General features: G+C 42.9%; 1 protein-coding gene across 3 annotated transcripts in view; it reads right to left on the bottom strand.

The window, feature by feature from the left end:
• Positions 1-15,481, bottom strand: part of Mtmr12 (myotubularin related protein 12) — a 63,892-nt gene that overhangs the window by 29,486 nt on the left and 18,925 nt on the right. For 2 of the 3 annotated variants that reach the window (XM_027401254.2, XM_027401255.2), the window contains exons 2-6: positions 10,719-10,779; positions 8,660-8,805; positions 7,720-7,792; positions 5,080-5,210; positions 3,609-3,699 (exon numbers count right to left, since the gene is read on the bottom strand). In XM_027401254.2, coding sequence (XP_027257055.1) covers positions 3,609-3,699; positions 5,080-5,210; positions 7,720-7,792; positions 8,660-8,805; positions 10,719-10,779 — 502 coding nt within the window. Of the gene's footprint in view, positions 1-3,608; positions 3,700-5,079; positions 5,211-7,719; positions 7,793-8,659; positions 8,806-9,338; positions 9,572-10,718; positions 10,780-15,481 lie in introns of those variants that run through there. The other variant, XM_035440613.1, reaches the window with a different exon arrangement.

Raw genomic sequence — 15,481 nt, 5'->3', positions numbered from 1 at the left:
GCGCGCGCTCGCGCACGCACGCGCTAGCACACACACACACACACACACACACACACACACACACACACACACACACAAAATCACTAATGGGCATAAAGGTCTGGTAGGTCCTGATAACACAGCATTACTTCAATACCCCCATCTCATCTTTAGATCTGTCATTCAAACTAAAATAGGATGAGGAAACTATACCATATTGTACCTCATCAAATCATAGTGAATAAAACTAGAAATCAACAGCAACAGAAACTACAAACACTCAGAGACTAGACAATACACTCCAGTGGCCAGTGGGTAATTGAAGAAAATCAGAGAGAAAAAAAAAGGAAGGGGGGGAGGATCGTCCAATCAGTAAAATGCCTTCCCTACAAGCAAAAGGACCTGTGATCCCCACAGCATATATTAAAAAATAAAAAAGCCAGCCAGGCGTTGGTGGTGCATACCTTTAATCCCAGAACTCTGGAGGCAGAGGCAGGCAGATCTCTGTGAGTTCGAGGCCAGACTAGGGTGAGTTCCAGGACAGCCTCCAAAGCCACAGAGAAACCCTGTCTCATAAGTAAGTAAGTAAGTAAGCAAATAAATAAATAAAAGCCAGGTGTGATGACATGTCCTTGTAAACCTAGCATTGGGCACTGGGAAGGCTGGAAGGTATACCTGTGGGGCTTGCTGGCCACCTGGCCTAGCTTGCTTAGTGAGTTCCAGACCACCTGGAACTGGAGACCCTGTCTCAACAAACAAATAAACAAACAAACAAAACCAAAGCAAAACAGAAAAGAAAGAAAAAGGCACAAAATGTGGACAGTGCTGTTGTAGAATATCATCTTAGGTGTGTTACATTCATTTATGCTGTGGAATATTTGTTTAATGATGCAAAAACATGTTACATTCTTTTATGTTGCATTTGTTTGACTGTGTAAAGCTGTGTTACTTTGTCTGCCTAAAACATCTGATTGATTTAGTAAAGAATTGAATGGCCAATAGCTAGGTAGAAGAAAGGATAGGCAGGGTGGCATGCAGAGAGAATAAATATTAGGAGAAATCTAGGCTCAAGAGAGGGATAGGAGCAAGAAAAGGAGGAGAGGATCCTCGGACACCAGGGGCCAGCCACCTGGCCAGCAGGAAAGAAAGATAAATAGAATAAAGGTTAAGTCCAGAAGCAAACATAATTAGAGAGAAATAGCATAATTTAAGTTGGAAAAGCTGACTAGAAACAAGCAATGCTAAGGCTGGACATTCGTAAGTACGAGTAAGTCTCCATGTATTTATTTGGGAGCTGGGTGGTAGGCCCCCAGAGAATTTAAAAAACAAAACAAAACAAAAAAAACAAAAAAGAAACAAAAAACAAAAACTACACAGCACTTTAAGAATGACATCAAAATCTTTTATCCTTTCATCTAAATAAATCATCCATAAATCCCAGAGTGTAGCAGTCTCTCTGAAATCTGCACATCTCCAAGCCTACCACATGCTATTACCAGCCATACTTCTAGCTGGGATGTGGCTCACGTCTTCAAACAGTTGTCTCTGCCTACTAAGGGGAACTTCCTTCACAGAACACATCAACTCTTGGCCACTTCCTTTTAATCTTACATCCCTGAGTTCAGAGACAGAGTCCTGTTCACTCCACCTTCCACAGAGTCAGTCCCACAGCAAGCACTCAATAGATGTTTACTAAATGAGTGGCAAGCTCCAAAAGCTTTCTATGTCTGTGCCCTAAAAAAGCCAGTCAGACATCTCTGACATGGGAGCCAGGATCACTAAGCAGCCACTAATGTGAAGAGTAACGGGCAGAGCAAACACACGAGGGGAGAGAAGTGAAAGAAGATGACAAACACTGAAAGCACATCTATGATGGACACTGTTCTGCCTGTTGTAAATTACATTTACACATACATGTGTTTTGTATGTGTGTGCACACGATTGTAGAGCCACAAGCAAGCCCAGAAGACTCAGATTTTCTCCTCTGCCCATGTGGATCCTGGGACTGAAAAATGAGCATCTCAGCCTTTTTCTCAACAAACTGACAAACACTCAGAATTTTAAATACTATTCATCTCACCCTTCCTCCAGATACACACAGGATTTCACTACGTGTGGACTGGTAGGCCTGGCATGTTTTCTCAAGCCAAATTAATGGAATGATTTTCTTATGAACAAATGTCCTGTGTCTAAACATCTACTATATATTATTCTCTCTTTATTTCAAGCTTTAAATCCATGGCATCCTCTAGAATCTTAAATAAACCCAAATATATTTATGTAGAAAAAAAGAACCCAGAGACAAATAGGGTTATTTTAAATTTTGTCTCAATGTTTTTTTTTTAAAGAGTTTCACATTTCCAGTACAACACTGATTTTAGATTTTTTTAATTCATAGAAATTAAAGCTCATCTGTGTGTGTGTGCACTTGCTTATACATACTCATGTGGACTCCAGAGGTTAACACCATGTCTTCCTCTACTGCTCTCTGACTTATTTTAGGGGCAGAGTCCCTCACTGAACCTTGCTCTTTTGGCTAGACTAGCTAGCCAGAAATCTCCCACACTCTACCTGTTTCTACCACCAGCACTGGGTTCCAGACATGCACCACTGCATCTGTCTTGTACATAGATGCCAGGGATTCAAACTCAAGTCCTCATGCCCATACAGCAAACATTTCTGCCCAATGAGCCATCTCTCTAGCCCCTGATTTTACTTTTTATAAGTAACCATGGAAACAATTCATTGCACCATAAAAGCAAACAGACCTAAAAGGTGAGTTAAGAAAGATCACAGGAAAAGAAAAAACTCCTAAATGAGTCATGTATTGGATGCTTGCACCCAAATGCATGTTGCCATTTGGGGAATGTCCTGGCTAATTTTATGTCAACTTGACACAAGCAACATTCGTCTGAAAGGAGGGAGTCTTAGTTGATAAAATGCCTCCATAAGATCAGGTTGAAAGGCATGTTCTTAATTAGTGATAGGGAGGGTCCACCCCTTTGTAGGCAGTGCCATCTCTGGGCTGGTGGCCCTGGATTCTATAAGAAAACAGGCTGAACAAGGCATGAGGGGCCCCTCCATGGCCTCTGCATCAGCTCCTGCCTCCAGGATCCTGCCCTGCTTGAGTTCCTGTCCTGACTTCCTCCAATGATAAATATGATACGGAAGTGTAAGCCAAATAACCTCTTTCCTCCCTAGCTTGCTTTTTGGTCATGGTGTTTCATCATAGCAATAGTAATCTAACTAAGAAAGGGAGGATGCCGACACTTTGAGAGATTGGGCATTCCTGAAGGAAGCAGGTCACTGGGGTGTGTCTTTGAAAGTTATATCTGGTTTCCAATTCCTTCCTTTTCTATTTCCTGCCCTTTACCACAAGGTGAACAACCTACCCATCCACAGACACATGGGCCAAGCAACCATGGAGTGAATCCTCTTAAACAGTGACCCAAAATAAATCTTTCTTCCTTTTTCTGACAAATATTGGTCATAGTGACACAAACTCACTAAATGGGGTTTCCCCTCCATTTCACAGGTGAGATTAGAAAGAAATTCCTGAGTTTGTGGTCAGCTTGGGCTATAGAGAGACAAAACCAAAAAATGAATAGGAAGGATCTGAAGAGACTTACCTGTGCTGTGCACAGCAGCTGCGTAGGAAAACAGAAAGAGTCTTTTCAGCAGTTTAGGAGCTTGGGTATGATGGATTATGCCACTGACAATCTAGAGAAAAACCAATGAATACTGTTATGCTTCTGATAAATCAACGCTAAGAAAAGTAGCCAACTCTGTTTTCTAACAAACTAATGGGCTCTGGGGACAGCACAACCATCACTGAACTTGGATCTGAGTTAGCTCTTAGAATAGTGCCAGGGCAACAGAATACTGTTTTATCACGCTTTCAAAGACCTGTGAATTTCTAGGGAAAATTTAAAACACAGTCTATATCTCATCTGCCCAATTAGGTCAGGTCCAAATATCCAACATGTCAAAGACTCACAACTGATAACAGACAATAAGAAGACTCACTTGTGGGGGCTCTAGACAATGAAGGAAGGGGCTAGGCATATAGCCCAGTCAGCAGTATGCTTGCCTAGCATGCACAAAGTCCTAGTAGTCCCAACACTCAGGAGGTAGAGGGAGGAGGAGCAAAGCCCCAAGGTCATTCCCAGCTACAGAGAACATTCGAGGCAGTCTGGGCTGCACAAGACCTTGTCTCAATAGGAAAGAGAAGAAAAGATATCTGTCACTGTGCTTTCTGACTATTGAGCTAATCAGAAGTACGTTTGGTTAAGCGACTAAAATAAGTGTTTAAAAGGAAATGCTTTGTTTCTCGGGAAATTTTCTCTATCTACAGTTTTCTTTGCCTGCTTAGAACAGATACTACAATCACATTTAATACTACTTTAACTGAACTACTATAGTATCTCAAGAAAAAATTAGGGCATTATCCATAGCGTGTCTTGTCATAATTACAGGTAGGACAGTGTAAGCAAACTGGCTTCTTGTTGGGCTTTCCCAAATGTGAGCACCGTGAAGGGAGCAGTTTAAGACCTTCATTGTCTCAGCAAGAAAAACCTTGGAAATTATAATGAATCTCAGCAAACTAGTACAGCCATTTCCTGATGGCAACTTGATGTGTCCACCAGGAAATGACGCTTAATCTTTACAGGTGCACTTAGCGACCTGACTTTGCTGATGAACAACTGCTGTTTCGAAGAGGTAAACACCCAGATTCTCTGGAGTTGGCAGCTGGCACTCCTATGTTAGATAACTGTGGGGGAAGGACCAGCCTTAGCTGCCCTTTCCTCCCCATTCTCAAGCAGACCCTGACCTCACTCAACACCTCCCACCCTTTAGTAGTTCTAGGTAACCAGCACTATGAATTGAAGGACTCAAGATGACACACGCCAAGTTAGAACGCTCATGCTTACCCCAACTCTCTCTCTCATACACACTAATCCAAGAGTGAGATTACAGCTGATTTTAGTTTCAGAAAGTAAAAAGCTCCCTTCCACCTTCAGGCAATACAACCAAAACCTACAGTCAGTGGGGGGGAAAACCTGATGGGAAATAAACCTAAAAATACATGCAACTAGTTACCCTTTTGACTTCCTCTTCCTTTGTGTACCTCAGACAAAAGTGCAGCACCCGCAGATCTTTGCAGTGGATAACAAGCTTCTCGGGATATTTCTTCAGTTGTCCAAACAGAGGTTTTTTTTTCTCATCAAACACTACAGATCAATGATGAAATCATGAGTAGAAATGAATGTTATAAGGGAACAAATTAATGCTAAAGGAGCAGGTAGACTGTTAGCTTCTAAGGTCAGAAATCCCTCCCAGAAGTATTCTTTTTTTTGTTTGTTTTTGTTTTTTTGCTGCTAGTTTTTTTTGTTTTTATGTTGTTTTTTTGATTTGTTTGCTTTTGTTTGTTTTTTTGATTTTTTTTGTTTTTTGTTTTTTTTTTTCGAGACAGGGTTTCTCTGTGTATCTTTGGAGCCTATCCTGGCACTCGCTCTGGAGACCAGGCTGGCCTCGAACTCACAGAGATCCATCTGCCTCTGCCTCTCGAGTGCTGGGATTAAAGGCATGTGCCACCAACGCCTGGCTGTTTTGGTTTTTTTCAAGACAGGGTTTCTCGTTTCTCGATGTAGTTCTGGCTAATCTGGATCTAAGTTTGTAGATCAGACTGGCCAGGAACTGAGATCCACCAGCCTCTGCCTCCAAAGTGCTGGGATTAAAGGCGTGTATCACCACGTCCGGTTTCCAGCAAGATTTTTTACTCCTCTGGAGTAAGACTCAAATGGACAGACCAGATTCCAACAGCCTAAAGAAAGCGAAGCTCTGATGGGCCCGAGAGACAGCTCAGTAGCTATGAGCACTTCTTGCTCTTCCAGAGGACCAGAGTTCAGTTCCCAGCATCCATGTAGGTGGTTCACAACTGCCTATAACTCTAGCTCCAGGAGACTGGATACCCTCTTCTGACTTCTACTCACACATGCACGAGTGTACACACACACAATAAACCTTGGATCGAGGAGATGGCTCAGTGGTTAAGAGCACTTGATGCTCTTGCAGAAGAGAGGATTGGTTTCCAGCACACACAGGAGGGAGGTTCACAACCTTCCATAATCCCAGTCCCAGGAGATCCAATACCCTCTTTGGCCCCCACAGGGACCAGGCATGCATGTGGTACACACACACGCACACGCACACGCACGCAAACACTCAAACACATAAAATTTAAAAATAAATACTTAAAAGGGAAAAGCTGCAAAACTGCAAAGTTGAGATCATAAAGAATGAAAGGGAGAGTGTTGGGGACATACTTTTATGCTAGCCAACTCTTACATTTATTACTAGAATCCCTCTTGACATGTCCATCCTTGCTCCACAGCCTGGACTCACTCAGCACCTACTGGCATTGAGAATACCACAGGTGGCTAAACAATTTCTGAAAATGTCCTGAACTCCAAAATGGAGAACAGAAAACAGAGCAACACTTGGAAGGATAGTCTTATTAAGTTGGCAGAATAGACAGCCTAATATTATAAAACCAAGCTTTTTTTTTTTTTTTTTTGAGACAAGGTTTCTGTCCTGGAACTCACTCTATAGACCAGCCTAACTTCAGAGATCCACTTACCTCTGTTTCCTGGGATTGTAGGTGTATACTATCACACAGCTCAAGTTTTTCCTTATATTTTCATTGTGTATACTCACTGAACATGGTACTATGTTTTCTAAGGACACTATCATACAAGCATTTAATGTGTGTCAAGTATATCCCCATTACCTGTGTACAATGAACTGTAACTGATCAACATCTGATGGGGATGTTCTTCTGTATTTATGTTTCTCTTATTGGTTGATAAATAAAACACTGATTGACCAGTAGCCAGGCAGAAAGTATAGGCGGGGCTACAAGAAAAGGAGAATTCTGGGGAGAAGGCAGAGAGAAGTGGGCGGAGAGACCATGTAGCCGACAAAAGAGTAACATGCCTGATTACAGGTAAGCCACAGCCTCATGGCAATACATAGTTTAATAGAAATGGGTTAATAATTAAGAGAGAGCTAAGCCAATAAGAAGCCTGGGCCATTGGTGAAACAGTTCAAAATTAATATAAGCATCAGTGTGTTTATTTGGGGCTAAACAGCTGCAGGACCAGGCAGAACAGAAACTGTTTACAAACATCTAACAGAATAGTTTTATGTGGAGTATTAGGAAAAACAAGCTTCAGGCTAAGTGTGATGGCTTGCACCTAAAAACTCAGCATGCAGGAACAAGAGACAGAGGCAAGAAGATCCTAAGTTTGAGGCTAGTGGGCTATATTGAAACAAACAAACAAAAAAACTATCTCCAAAAAAAAACAAAAACAAAACAAAGGTGAGTCAATAAGATGGCTCAGTGACTAAAGGGGCTTGCCACTAAGCCTGGTGACCTGAGTTTGATCCCCAGGATCCACTGGGTGGAAGCGCCTGCATGCTGCCCTCTGACCTCCACATGCATACTCATACAAACACAGCCACTCACACACAAACAAAGAAAAGAGAATGAGATAGAGAGAAGAGGTTCCAAGCCCATCTTGGTTCACTTCTAACCAAGTAACCCTGGGTGAGTCACTCCATGCTGCACTTACCATTCCCCAAGCTGCTTTACACAGCAGTTTAACAGATTATAAGAGCATCATCATTATTGGTGCATATTCTGAGGCAGGCAAAGCCACAAGGGAAAGTGACACTCACCTCCATAAATCTGATCCACACAGTGAAGTGGAACATCATTTTCTCCTACAATCTTATTCTTAAACTGAGTTTCCTAAAAAGGAAAAACAAATCAAAAGGAAGTAAGTGTGACTCCTTTCAATGAACTCAAACATTTATGGCAAAGCAAATCACTGTTACTGCAGTACATGAGAAAAAATCCGCTGAGCACCAGCTGTTTCAATCCAGGCTGTACCTAGGAAACCCACTGTGCTGCTGAAATCAAGTGAGAAGTGACGGTTAGCACTTCTGCACACAGTGCACACAGGCAGAGACAAAGCTACCTGGGCAGCTCAGGGAAGCAATGGGAGAGTCAAGTGTTTGGTGATAGCTGTCTTTGCTTAGGACTAGGAGCCAAGCCCTGCAATAAACAGTGGTGTAGAAGGCCAGGCCAGGAAGTACCAACAGTGCTGCTTATACCAAGCAAAGGGGTCTAGGGCAGCTGCCACATGGAGGGTCAGGCAGGGGACTGTGGGGTTTCCACTGGGGTGCAGTGCTGTCCCTCCTCTACCACTCCCTCCTAAGTAGAAATAAGTCTCACAACGATGCTGCAACTAGGTTCAGATCAAACAGAAACAAGCCAAGCTCAAAGGTTGCACTCCAGACCTCAGTCCCCAAATCTTTGAAAGAGCTTAGTAGAGGAAAACAAGAGGAACTGTACATGGGTGAGGTTGCTCTAACACGTGACTCGTGCTGTGCTGAATTCAGAAGAAATGGGGAAAAGCTGATGATGTCAGCTTAGAAGCAAAAAGCAAGCGAGTGAGTATGAAGCACAGGTAGTGATTTCTAGGAGGTCCTCCTGGTAGAAGGAGCCCCTGAAGGGCAAGAGTAGACCACTAATGGGAGAGATGTCCTTCGCTTGTGTTGGGAGAAGGGAGAAGTTGCACTTTCCCTACCACTCAGAACAACAGTTCATACGTACACCTCCGTTGTCCAAGGCTGAGTTGTCATCCCCCAAGAAGGCGATCTTGAAGTCTGTGCAGACGAGTCTCCCATAGACGCCCCGCTGACAGGAATCTTCCTGCACATACTTCAGGACTGTGCTGGCTTCACAAAGCAGTTGTTCACCTGATGGAAACCAAAGCGAACTCTCCTCAGAGGCTGCAGGGATGCACACAACTGCGAGCACTGAGTTTTCTCACTGTTTACATATGGCAAACACACAGTGCAGTGCAGCACTTGACAGCAGCTCACTCCAGAGGGGCAGGAACTGTAAACTGAGGAGAGAAAGTGGGACCAAGTAGGGAGAACCATATGGCTCAGAGACATTACATGTTGGGATTTCTCTGACTTCTCACTAAGTCAAGCCTCTTCTCTCTCCTTTGAAGACAGGGTCTCACTATATTACACAGACTGGCTTTGAGTTTACTATGTAGCCTGGATTGGCCACCTTAACTCATAGTAATCCTCCTGCCTCAGTCTCCCAAGTGCTGGGATTAGAGTTGTGCCCCCTTTGTCTGGCTTTCAGCTACCTTCTCTAGTGTAGACCTTGGTGTTTTCATTACTTTGACAAATACTTTGTATTTGTCATTACAATGACACTAGAAGTGGAGCAAAAGCATGCAGGTTGACCAGCTGGGCCTGGATTCAGAGTCATCCACCTTTTCTGTGTAAGCCAGGGCTTCTGTGCAGCTTCCTCAGATGACAGAGGTGTTGGCTCATGTTGGAGGATGAGAGGGAGAAGGAGGTCATGGGAGGGAGCATAGTCTCTCTTCCTTAGTTCAAAGCATTTCCTCTTGCTGTGCCACCTCCCCTGCTCCATCTGTTGGCACCCGGCCCACATTAGAAGCTATAGGTCCTGAAAGTAGACTCCACACCCAACAATCACCAGGGCTGGAGCTCGGTGAGCATCCTCTGCTCCCTAGAAGCAGAGAACACCTGCTGGTGTCTGGGTGAAGACAGGAAGAGAAGGACATGAAGGAAATAAGAGAGCCAACTTCTCAACAACAACAACAGAATTTTCTTGTCATCTAACAGATAACTATCTTCCCCACAGGGCCTCCGGCTTTCTTCATCTTTGAATTTACTTGTTGGATAAAAATTCATTTAATATAGCTTTAAAAAATAACACCCGGGTGGTGGTGGCTCAGCCTTTAATCCCAGCACTTAGGAGGCAGAGGCAGACAGATCCTCAAGGCCAGCCTGGTCTACACAGTGAGCTCCAGGACAGCCAGGGCTACACAGAGAAACCCTGGTTGTGGCGGGGTTGGGGGTGGCAATAAAAAGTCAGGCATCCTTGGAAACTACACATTACAAGAAAAACAAAAACCTTTTGAAACTGGATGCAGCATGTACATCTGTGAGCCCAGTATTCAGGAGACAGAGGAGAAGGGTCACAAATCCCAGGCCACCCTGAGCTGTGTGAAATCTAGTTTCAAAATAAACAAAACATTTATAAAAATAAATTATTTTTATATAGTTGGCAACATTTTCCACATAAGAGGGAGATGAAGTCAGAGTGATTAAAACTTAACATGAGAGGTAGCCACTCTCCTCTGTCTCACAAACAGTCAACCAATCCAGGCTCCTCACAATGAATGACTTCAGAGCAGAGCCCCAGTGGCCCCAGTATCTCTGGTACCTATGCTGAAATACACCAGCAGACAGACAGGTGAGGCCCCCATCACCAGCCCTATGAGGCCCAGGCAGCAGGAAGAACATACAGACTATAGGATTCTTCCAGGACACAGTCAAGTAGGACACCCACAAAAAGGGTTCACTGGCTATGAAAGAAGTGAGAATTTCCCATTCATTCCCATCAGGTTGGAGGAAAGGCAAACAAGGAAAATTCTTTCCCAATGTTGTAACTCCCTGAGCCAGGTGTAGTTACTGAAGACCTTGACATCTTTGTTATGATACATCATCACTGTTATGTGCCAGAGGATGAAAACAAAAGAGCTTATAATAGCAATGCTAGGGATGATGTAATCTACCTTTGGCCCTGAGCTGTATGTGAGATATGATGCCAACACAAGCGTTACCTGGCAACAAGCGAAGAGTGACTTCCTTCTCTGTTACTTCCTTTTCATTTGAGTGAATTTCCTAAAAATAAACAAATAAACAAATAAATACAAGAGCAAAAGGTCATGATTTTCTTTGTTTAAGGGCTCAAAATAACAATATAGGCATGCTTTGAGAATACACATTAAAATATTACCTATGCTCAATAAGTTTATGTTGATTTAATAACCTATTGTCATTACATTTATTTACTTATTGTGCCTATATAGACATGTAAGCATAGGCATGTGCCACAGTGTGTGTGTGTGTGGGGATCATCAGAGTTGGATTTCTCCTTCTACCATGTAAGTCCCAGGGATCAAACTCAGGTCACCTTTTAGACTTCGTAGCAAGTACAGTTATCCAATGAACTATCTCACTGCCCTTTAGCAAGCTACTTTTAAATACATGGTTAGGGGGCAGGAGCTGTTGCCTAACATGCATAAATCCCCAGCATGAAAAACAAAAGCAAGCAAACAAACAAAAAACAGGATGTGGAGGGATGACTCCTTCAGTAAAGTACTTTCTGAAAAAAAAAAAAAAGGCACTGGGACCTAAACTTAGTTGCCAACACTCATGTAACAGCTGGCACAGCAGCATGCACCTACAATTCTAATACTGGGAAAGCAGAGATGACGATCCCTGGTGCTTATCTGCTAGGTAGTCTAACCAAACAGGTAAGCCCCAGGCTCAGTGAGAGACTGTCTCAAAAAATAACATGGAAGGCAACAAAAGAAGACACCCAATATCAACTTATGGCCTCCACAAACACATTCATGTACATGTACATGTACATGTGTACCTATGCAAACAGAACTTGGTAGAACATGCCAGTAAAAACAGCACTCAGGAGGTTGGGGCAGGGGGATCGAGAGGGTTAAGGTCGTTCTTAGCTTTATAGCAAACATGAGACCAGCTTGGGCTAAATGAGACTCTTAAAAAATAAAAATAAGAGTCCGGTGGTGGTACATGTCTTTAATCCCAGCACTTTGGGAAGCAGAGGCAGGCAGATACCCAAGGCCAACCTGATCTACAGAGCAAGTTCCAGGACAGCCAGGGCTAAGGAGAAACAGCAATAATAATGGGTCTGAATGGTTCACTGTAAAAGCACTTGCTCTAATCCTGATGACCTGATCATGTAGTAGAAGAGAACTAACCCCACCAAGTTGTCCTCTGACTTTATGGTGTGGTGGCCCTAACTGTAAACCCAGCATTTGGAAGGCTGAGGCAGGAAGCAGGAGTTGAAGGGTCTTCACTGGCTAACAGAGTGAGTTCCAGGCCAACCTGGACTACAGAAAACCCTGTCTCACAAAACAATAAAACTAAAATAAATAAATATATCTTTAAATAAAGGTGGACAGAAAAATTCTAGTAAGTTTTAGTGATAGTCAATACATTAAACTAGATTTTAAGGTTTATAATCTATTAGCACTCAGGAGGCAGAAGCAGGTGGGTTCAAGGCCAGAGTTCCAGGACAGTCTCCAAAGCTACACAGAGAACCCCTGTCTTGAAAAAGCAAAACAAAAATTAAATATTTATATCTATTAGTCGCCCCAAGCAGAAAGGCATAGGTAGTCATCCTTCATATGGAGGAACAAGTTAAAATGGCACCTAGGCAAAGAAACATAACTTGGACAGTCAGGAAGAAATAGGAGATATGTCAGAGAATAAGCCCCTCTGTCTCCAAAGAAAATCAAGGGTTGAAAGCAAGAGAGAGTGGGCCTTTTTAGGAAAAAACAAAAACAAAAACAAAAACAAAACAAAACAAAAAACCTATACCTATCTATAAGAGACAAGCATAGGAACACAGGACAGAACAGTGTGTAGTCAGTACAGATACAATATCTACCTATAAAAGACAAACACAGGGACACAGAACAGTATGTAGTCAATAAAGATAAAATATCTACCTATAAAAGACAAACATAGGGACACAGGACAGTGTGTAGTCAGTACAGATCCAACTACTCTATGTAGCACACTAGGTTAGGACTCAGTGCAGACACCTGGAATATCCACTGTCTAAGTTACTTAAAACCACAAGATGTTGCCAAACGTTGCAATCACTTCTACTGGGAGATCAAGGCCTGGCTCAATGTCAGTTTTTCAATAAATATATCCTCAGGTCCCTCTATTTTGTGTTCTGAATTTATTGAATATTCAAGCATACTTTGTAAACTTTAATGAGTGACTTAGCACAAACCCTTGTTAACATAACAAGAGGTTAAGCCTCATAGTGAAATCTGCCAAGCCATCTAAAAGGTATTCCTAACAAACTGCCTAATCTCAAACACACCTCGAGTCCCAAGACTCGAGAGAGTCAGAGGGACTTCTACGCTTGAAACAGTGTGAGCTACACATTAAAATCTAGGTCAGCCTAGGATACAGAGTAAGAGCCAGATAAGGATAGAAGGCTAGAAGAAAGAAAGGAGGGAAGGAGTGAAGGACAACAGGGAGGGAAGGAAGGAAAAGGTTAGGCTAGTGGTGGAAGCCTGTGATCCTGGTCACTCAGGAGGCTGAGGCTTTATGGTACACTGTGAAGGATGCTCACCTAAAGCCCTGCTCCAGGGTTTTGGGAGCATGAAAGGCACCGAACTGCAGGGAGACCAACAGAGGAGGTAAAAAAGAAACTAGCAAACATCCTTCTAAGAAATGACAAATGAGGTCTATAAGCAGAGAGACAATGTAGAGACAGTACAAACAGTGGCAGCTGACACCATGAGAGGTGAGAAACAACAGGCTGGGATTTGGGCTTTCATCCCATGGGCAACAAGAGACAGGAAAAGTAAGGAGTAAACTGAGTACATAGTATTTACCATCTCGAATAAATATCATTCAAGAAAAAGCACAGGGCTGAATCAGGAGCATGAATGGACTGTAGCTGATAAGGACAGATGCCCCACTTTCAGAGAAGGGTCCAAAGGGAAGGAATGAAGAGCTGTCCTGCCTGCCTTGTGACACCAGTACCAAGACAGCCTGTGCAAGGGTCAAGCCATGTCCTGGAGGTCAGTCTGAGCATCTGCATCCAGAATGGAGGTGGGGTGCTTTGGTTGAAAAGAAAAGGCTGGGGTATAGCTCAGTGGTAGGCCTCAATTAACATGAGACCTTGGGTTCAAGCCCCAGCAATTAAAACAAAGAAACAAAGGAGAGGATGTGGCAGAATATTATTTTAAGGTGTTTGACTTTTGTTTACACTGAATTTGTTTAACTCTGTGAAGCTGTGATTCTTTGCCTATCTAAAACACCTGATGGTCCTAATAAAGAGCTGTAAGGCCAATAGGGAGGCAGGAGAAAGGATAGGCGGGGCTGGCAGGCAGAAAGGTTAAATAGAAAGAGAAACAAGGAAGAAGAGCAAGAGAACAAGGAGAGGAAGACTTCAGGAGACAGCCACACACAGCAATCTACAGAGATTTACAGAAGTAAGAGAACAGGAAAAGCCCAGAGGCAAAAGGTAGATGGGTTAATTTAAGAAAAGCTGGCTAGAAATAAGCCAAGCTAAGGCCAGGCATTCATAATTAAGTAAAGAATAAGCAGGCATTCATAAATAAGAATCCATGTGTGATTTATTTGGGAGCTGGATAGCGGGCCTCCCAAAAGAGAAAAAACTTTTTACTACAAGGAGAAGAGGAGGAAAAAAGAAACTGAAAAGAAAGACCCCTAGAGGAAGACCCACTATCTCCATTCAGAAACACAGGTCACAGCTAACATGGTGTTCACAGAATGCTCTCAACCAGTATAAGAGGCTGTGTTTAGTACTACCTTTAACTCTAAAGCATTGACTTCTCCCTTGAAATAATTTTAAATACATTTTAAAGTCAGTACCAAGCTGCTAACTGAAAATCAATCTTGTTTCAATCTTGGGAAAACCCAGAAGCAACAAAATCACCCAGGAGTCCCACATTTTATGAAGAATTTGGTGATTTCAACCTCAGAAGAGCACAGCTGAAAAGCCAACAGATTCCTAACCTGCTCAACTTCCTACTGAAACTGCCACTGTTCATCACACTTCCTCAGCACTGGAGCCAGGAAAGGAAAGGTCAGAACACAGTAAGATGCTGCTGCTGCTGCTGCAGCTGCTGAGAACAATCTTATCACTAAGTGTATGAAAGTCCTTGTCTCAAATGACACTAAATTAACTACACCAACACTTTGTCCACACCACATCTCGATCAAACAGCTACCTCACCTGTTTGGAATGCTGCCAAAAAATCCTAAGCCCTGAGCAGTAATAATGAATGAGGAGAACTTGGACTTAGTGATGAAAGTCCTCCCTAGTGAGTCTGACAGACTCAACTGCATGCTCTAACAGTAACAGACAACATCTAATATGCTTTTCTTCTTACCATATTCATACAGAGGAAGAAACTGAGGCTTAAAGAGGAACAGTAATTTAAGTTTCAAAGCAAAATGGGGCGTCTACCTGGGCTAAATGTGACCCTACCTCAAAGAAAACCCTCACGTGTAAATCTTTCTTCCAATCAGGCATGTTCTGCCGAGGCATAAGATAAGCTTTTGTCTGGAAGTGAACCCCTTGCACAAATGACCACAGGCTGTGCAATGTGACCTTTACCAATACATGAATAATCCAATCTCTTCCCTAGTACAGTATGAGTTACTGCGTCATAACTCAGTAGGCACTATGGACTCAGTTGTTCAATCTTTTAATGCCAAAGTCACTCTTTCACAGGGAGCACAGGGCCAGCCTCACTGAGAAAGGTGGATGGTGACAAGCGTTTCTTGAGCC

Source organism: Cricetulus griseus, chromosome 2 (assembly GCF_003668045.3).
Source record: "Cricetulus griseus strain 17A/GY chromosome 2, alternate assembly CriGri-PICRH-1.0, whole genome shotgun sequence".
NCBI classification, from domain to species: Eukaryota; Metazoa; Chordata; class Mammalia; order Rodentia; family Cricetidae; genus Cricetulus; species Cricetulus griseus.
The sequence above is the reverse complement of the archived record's forward strand: the minus strand, read 5'-3'. Positions and strand labels throughout refer to the sequence as shown.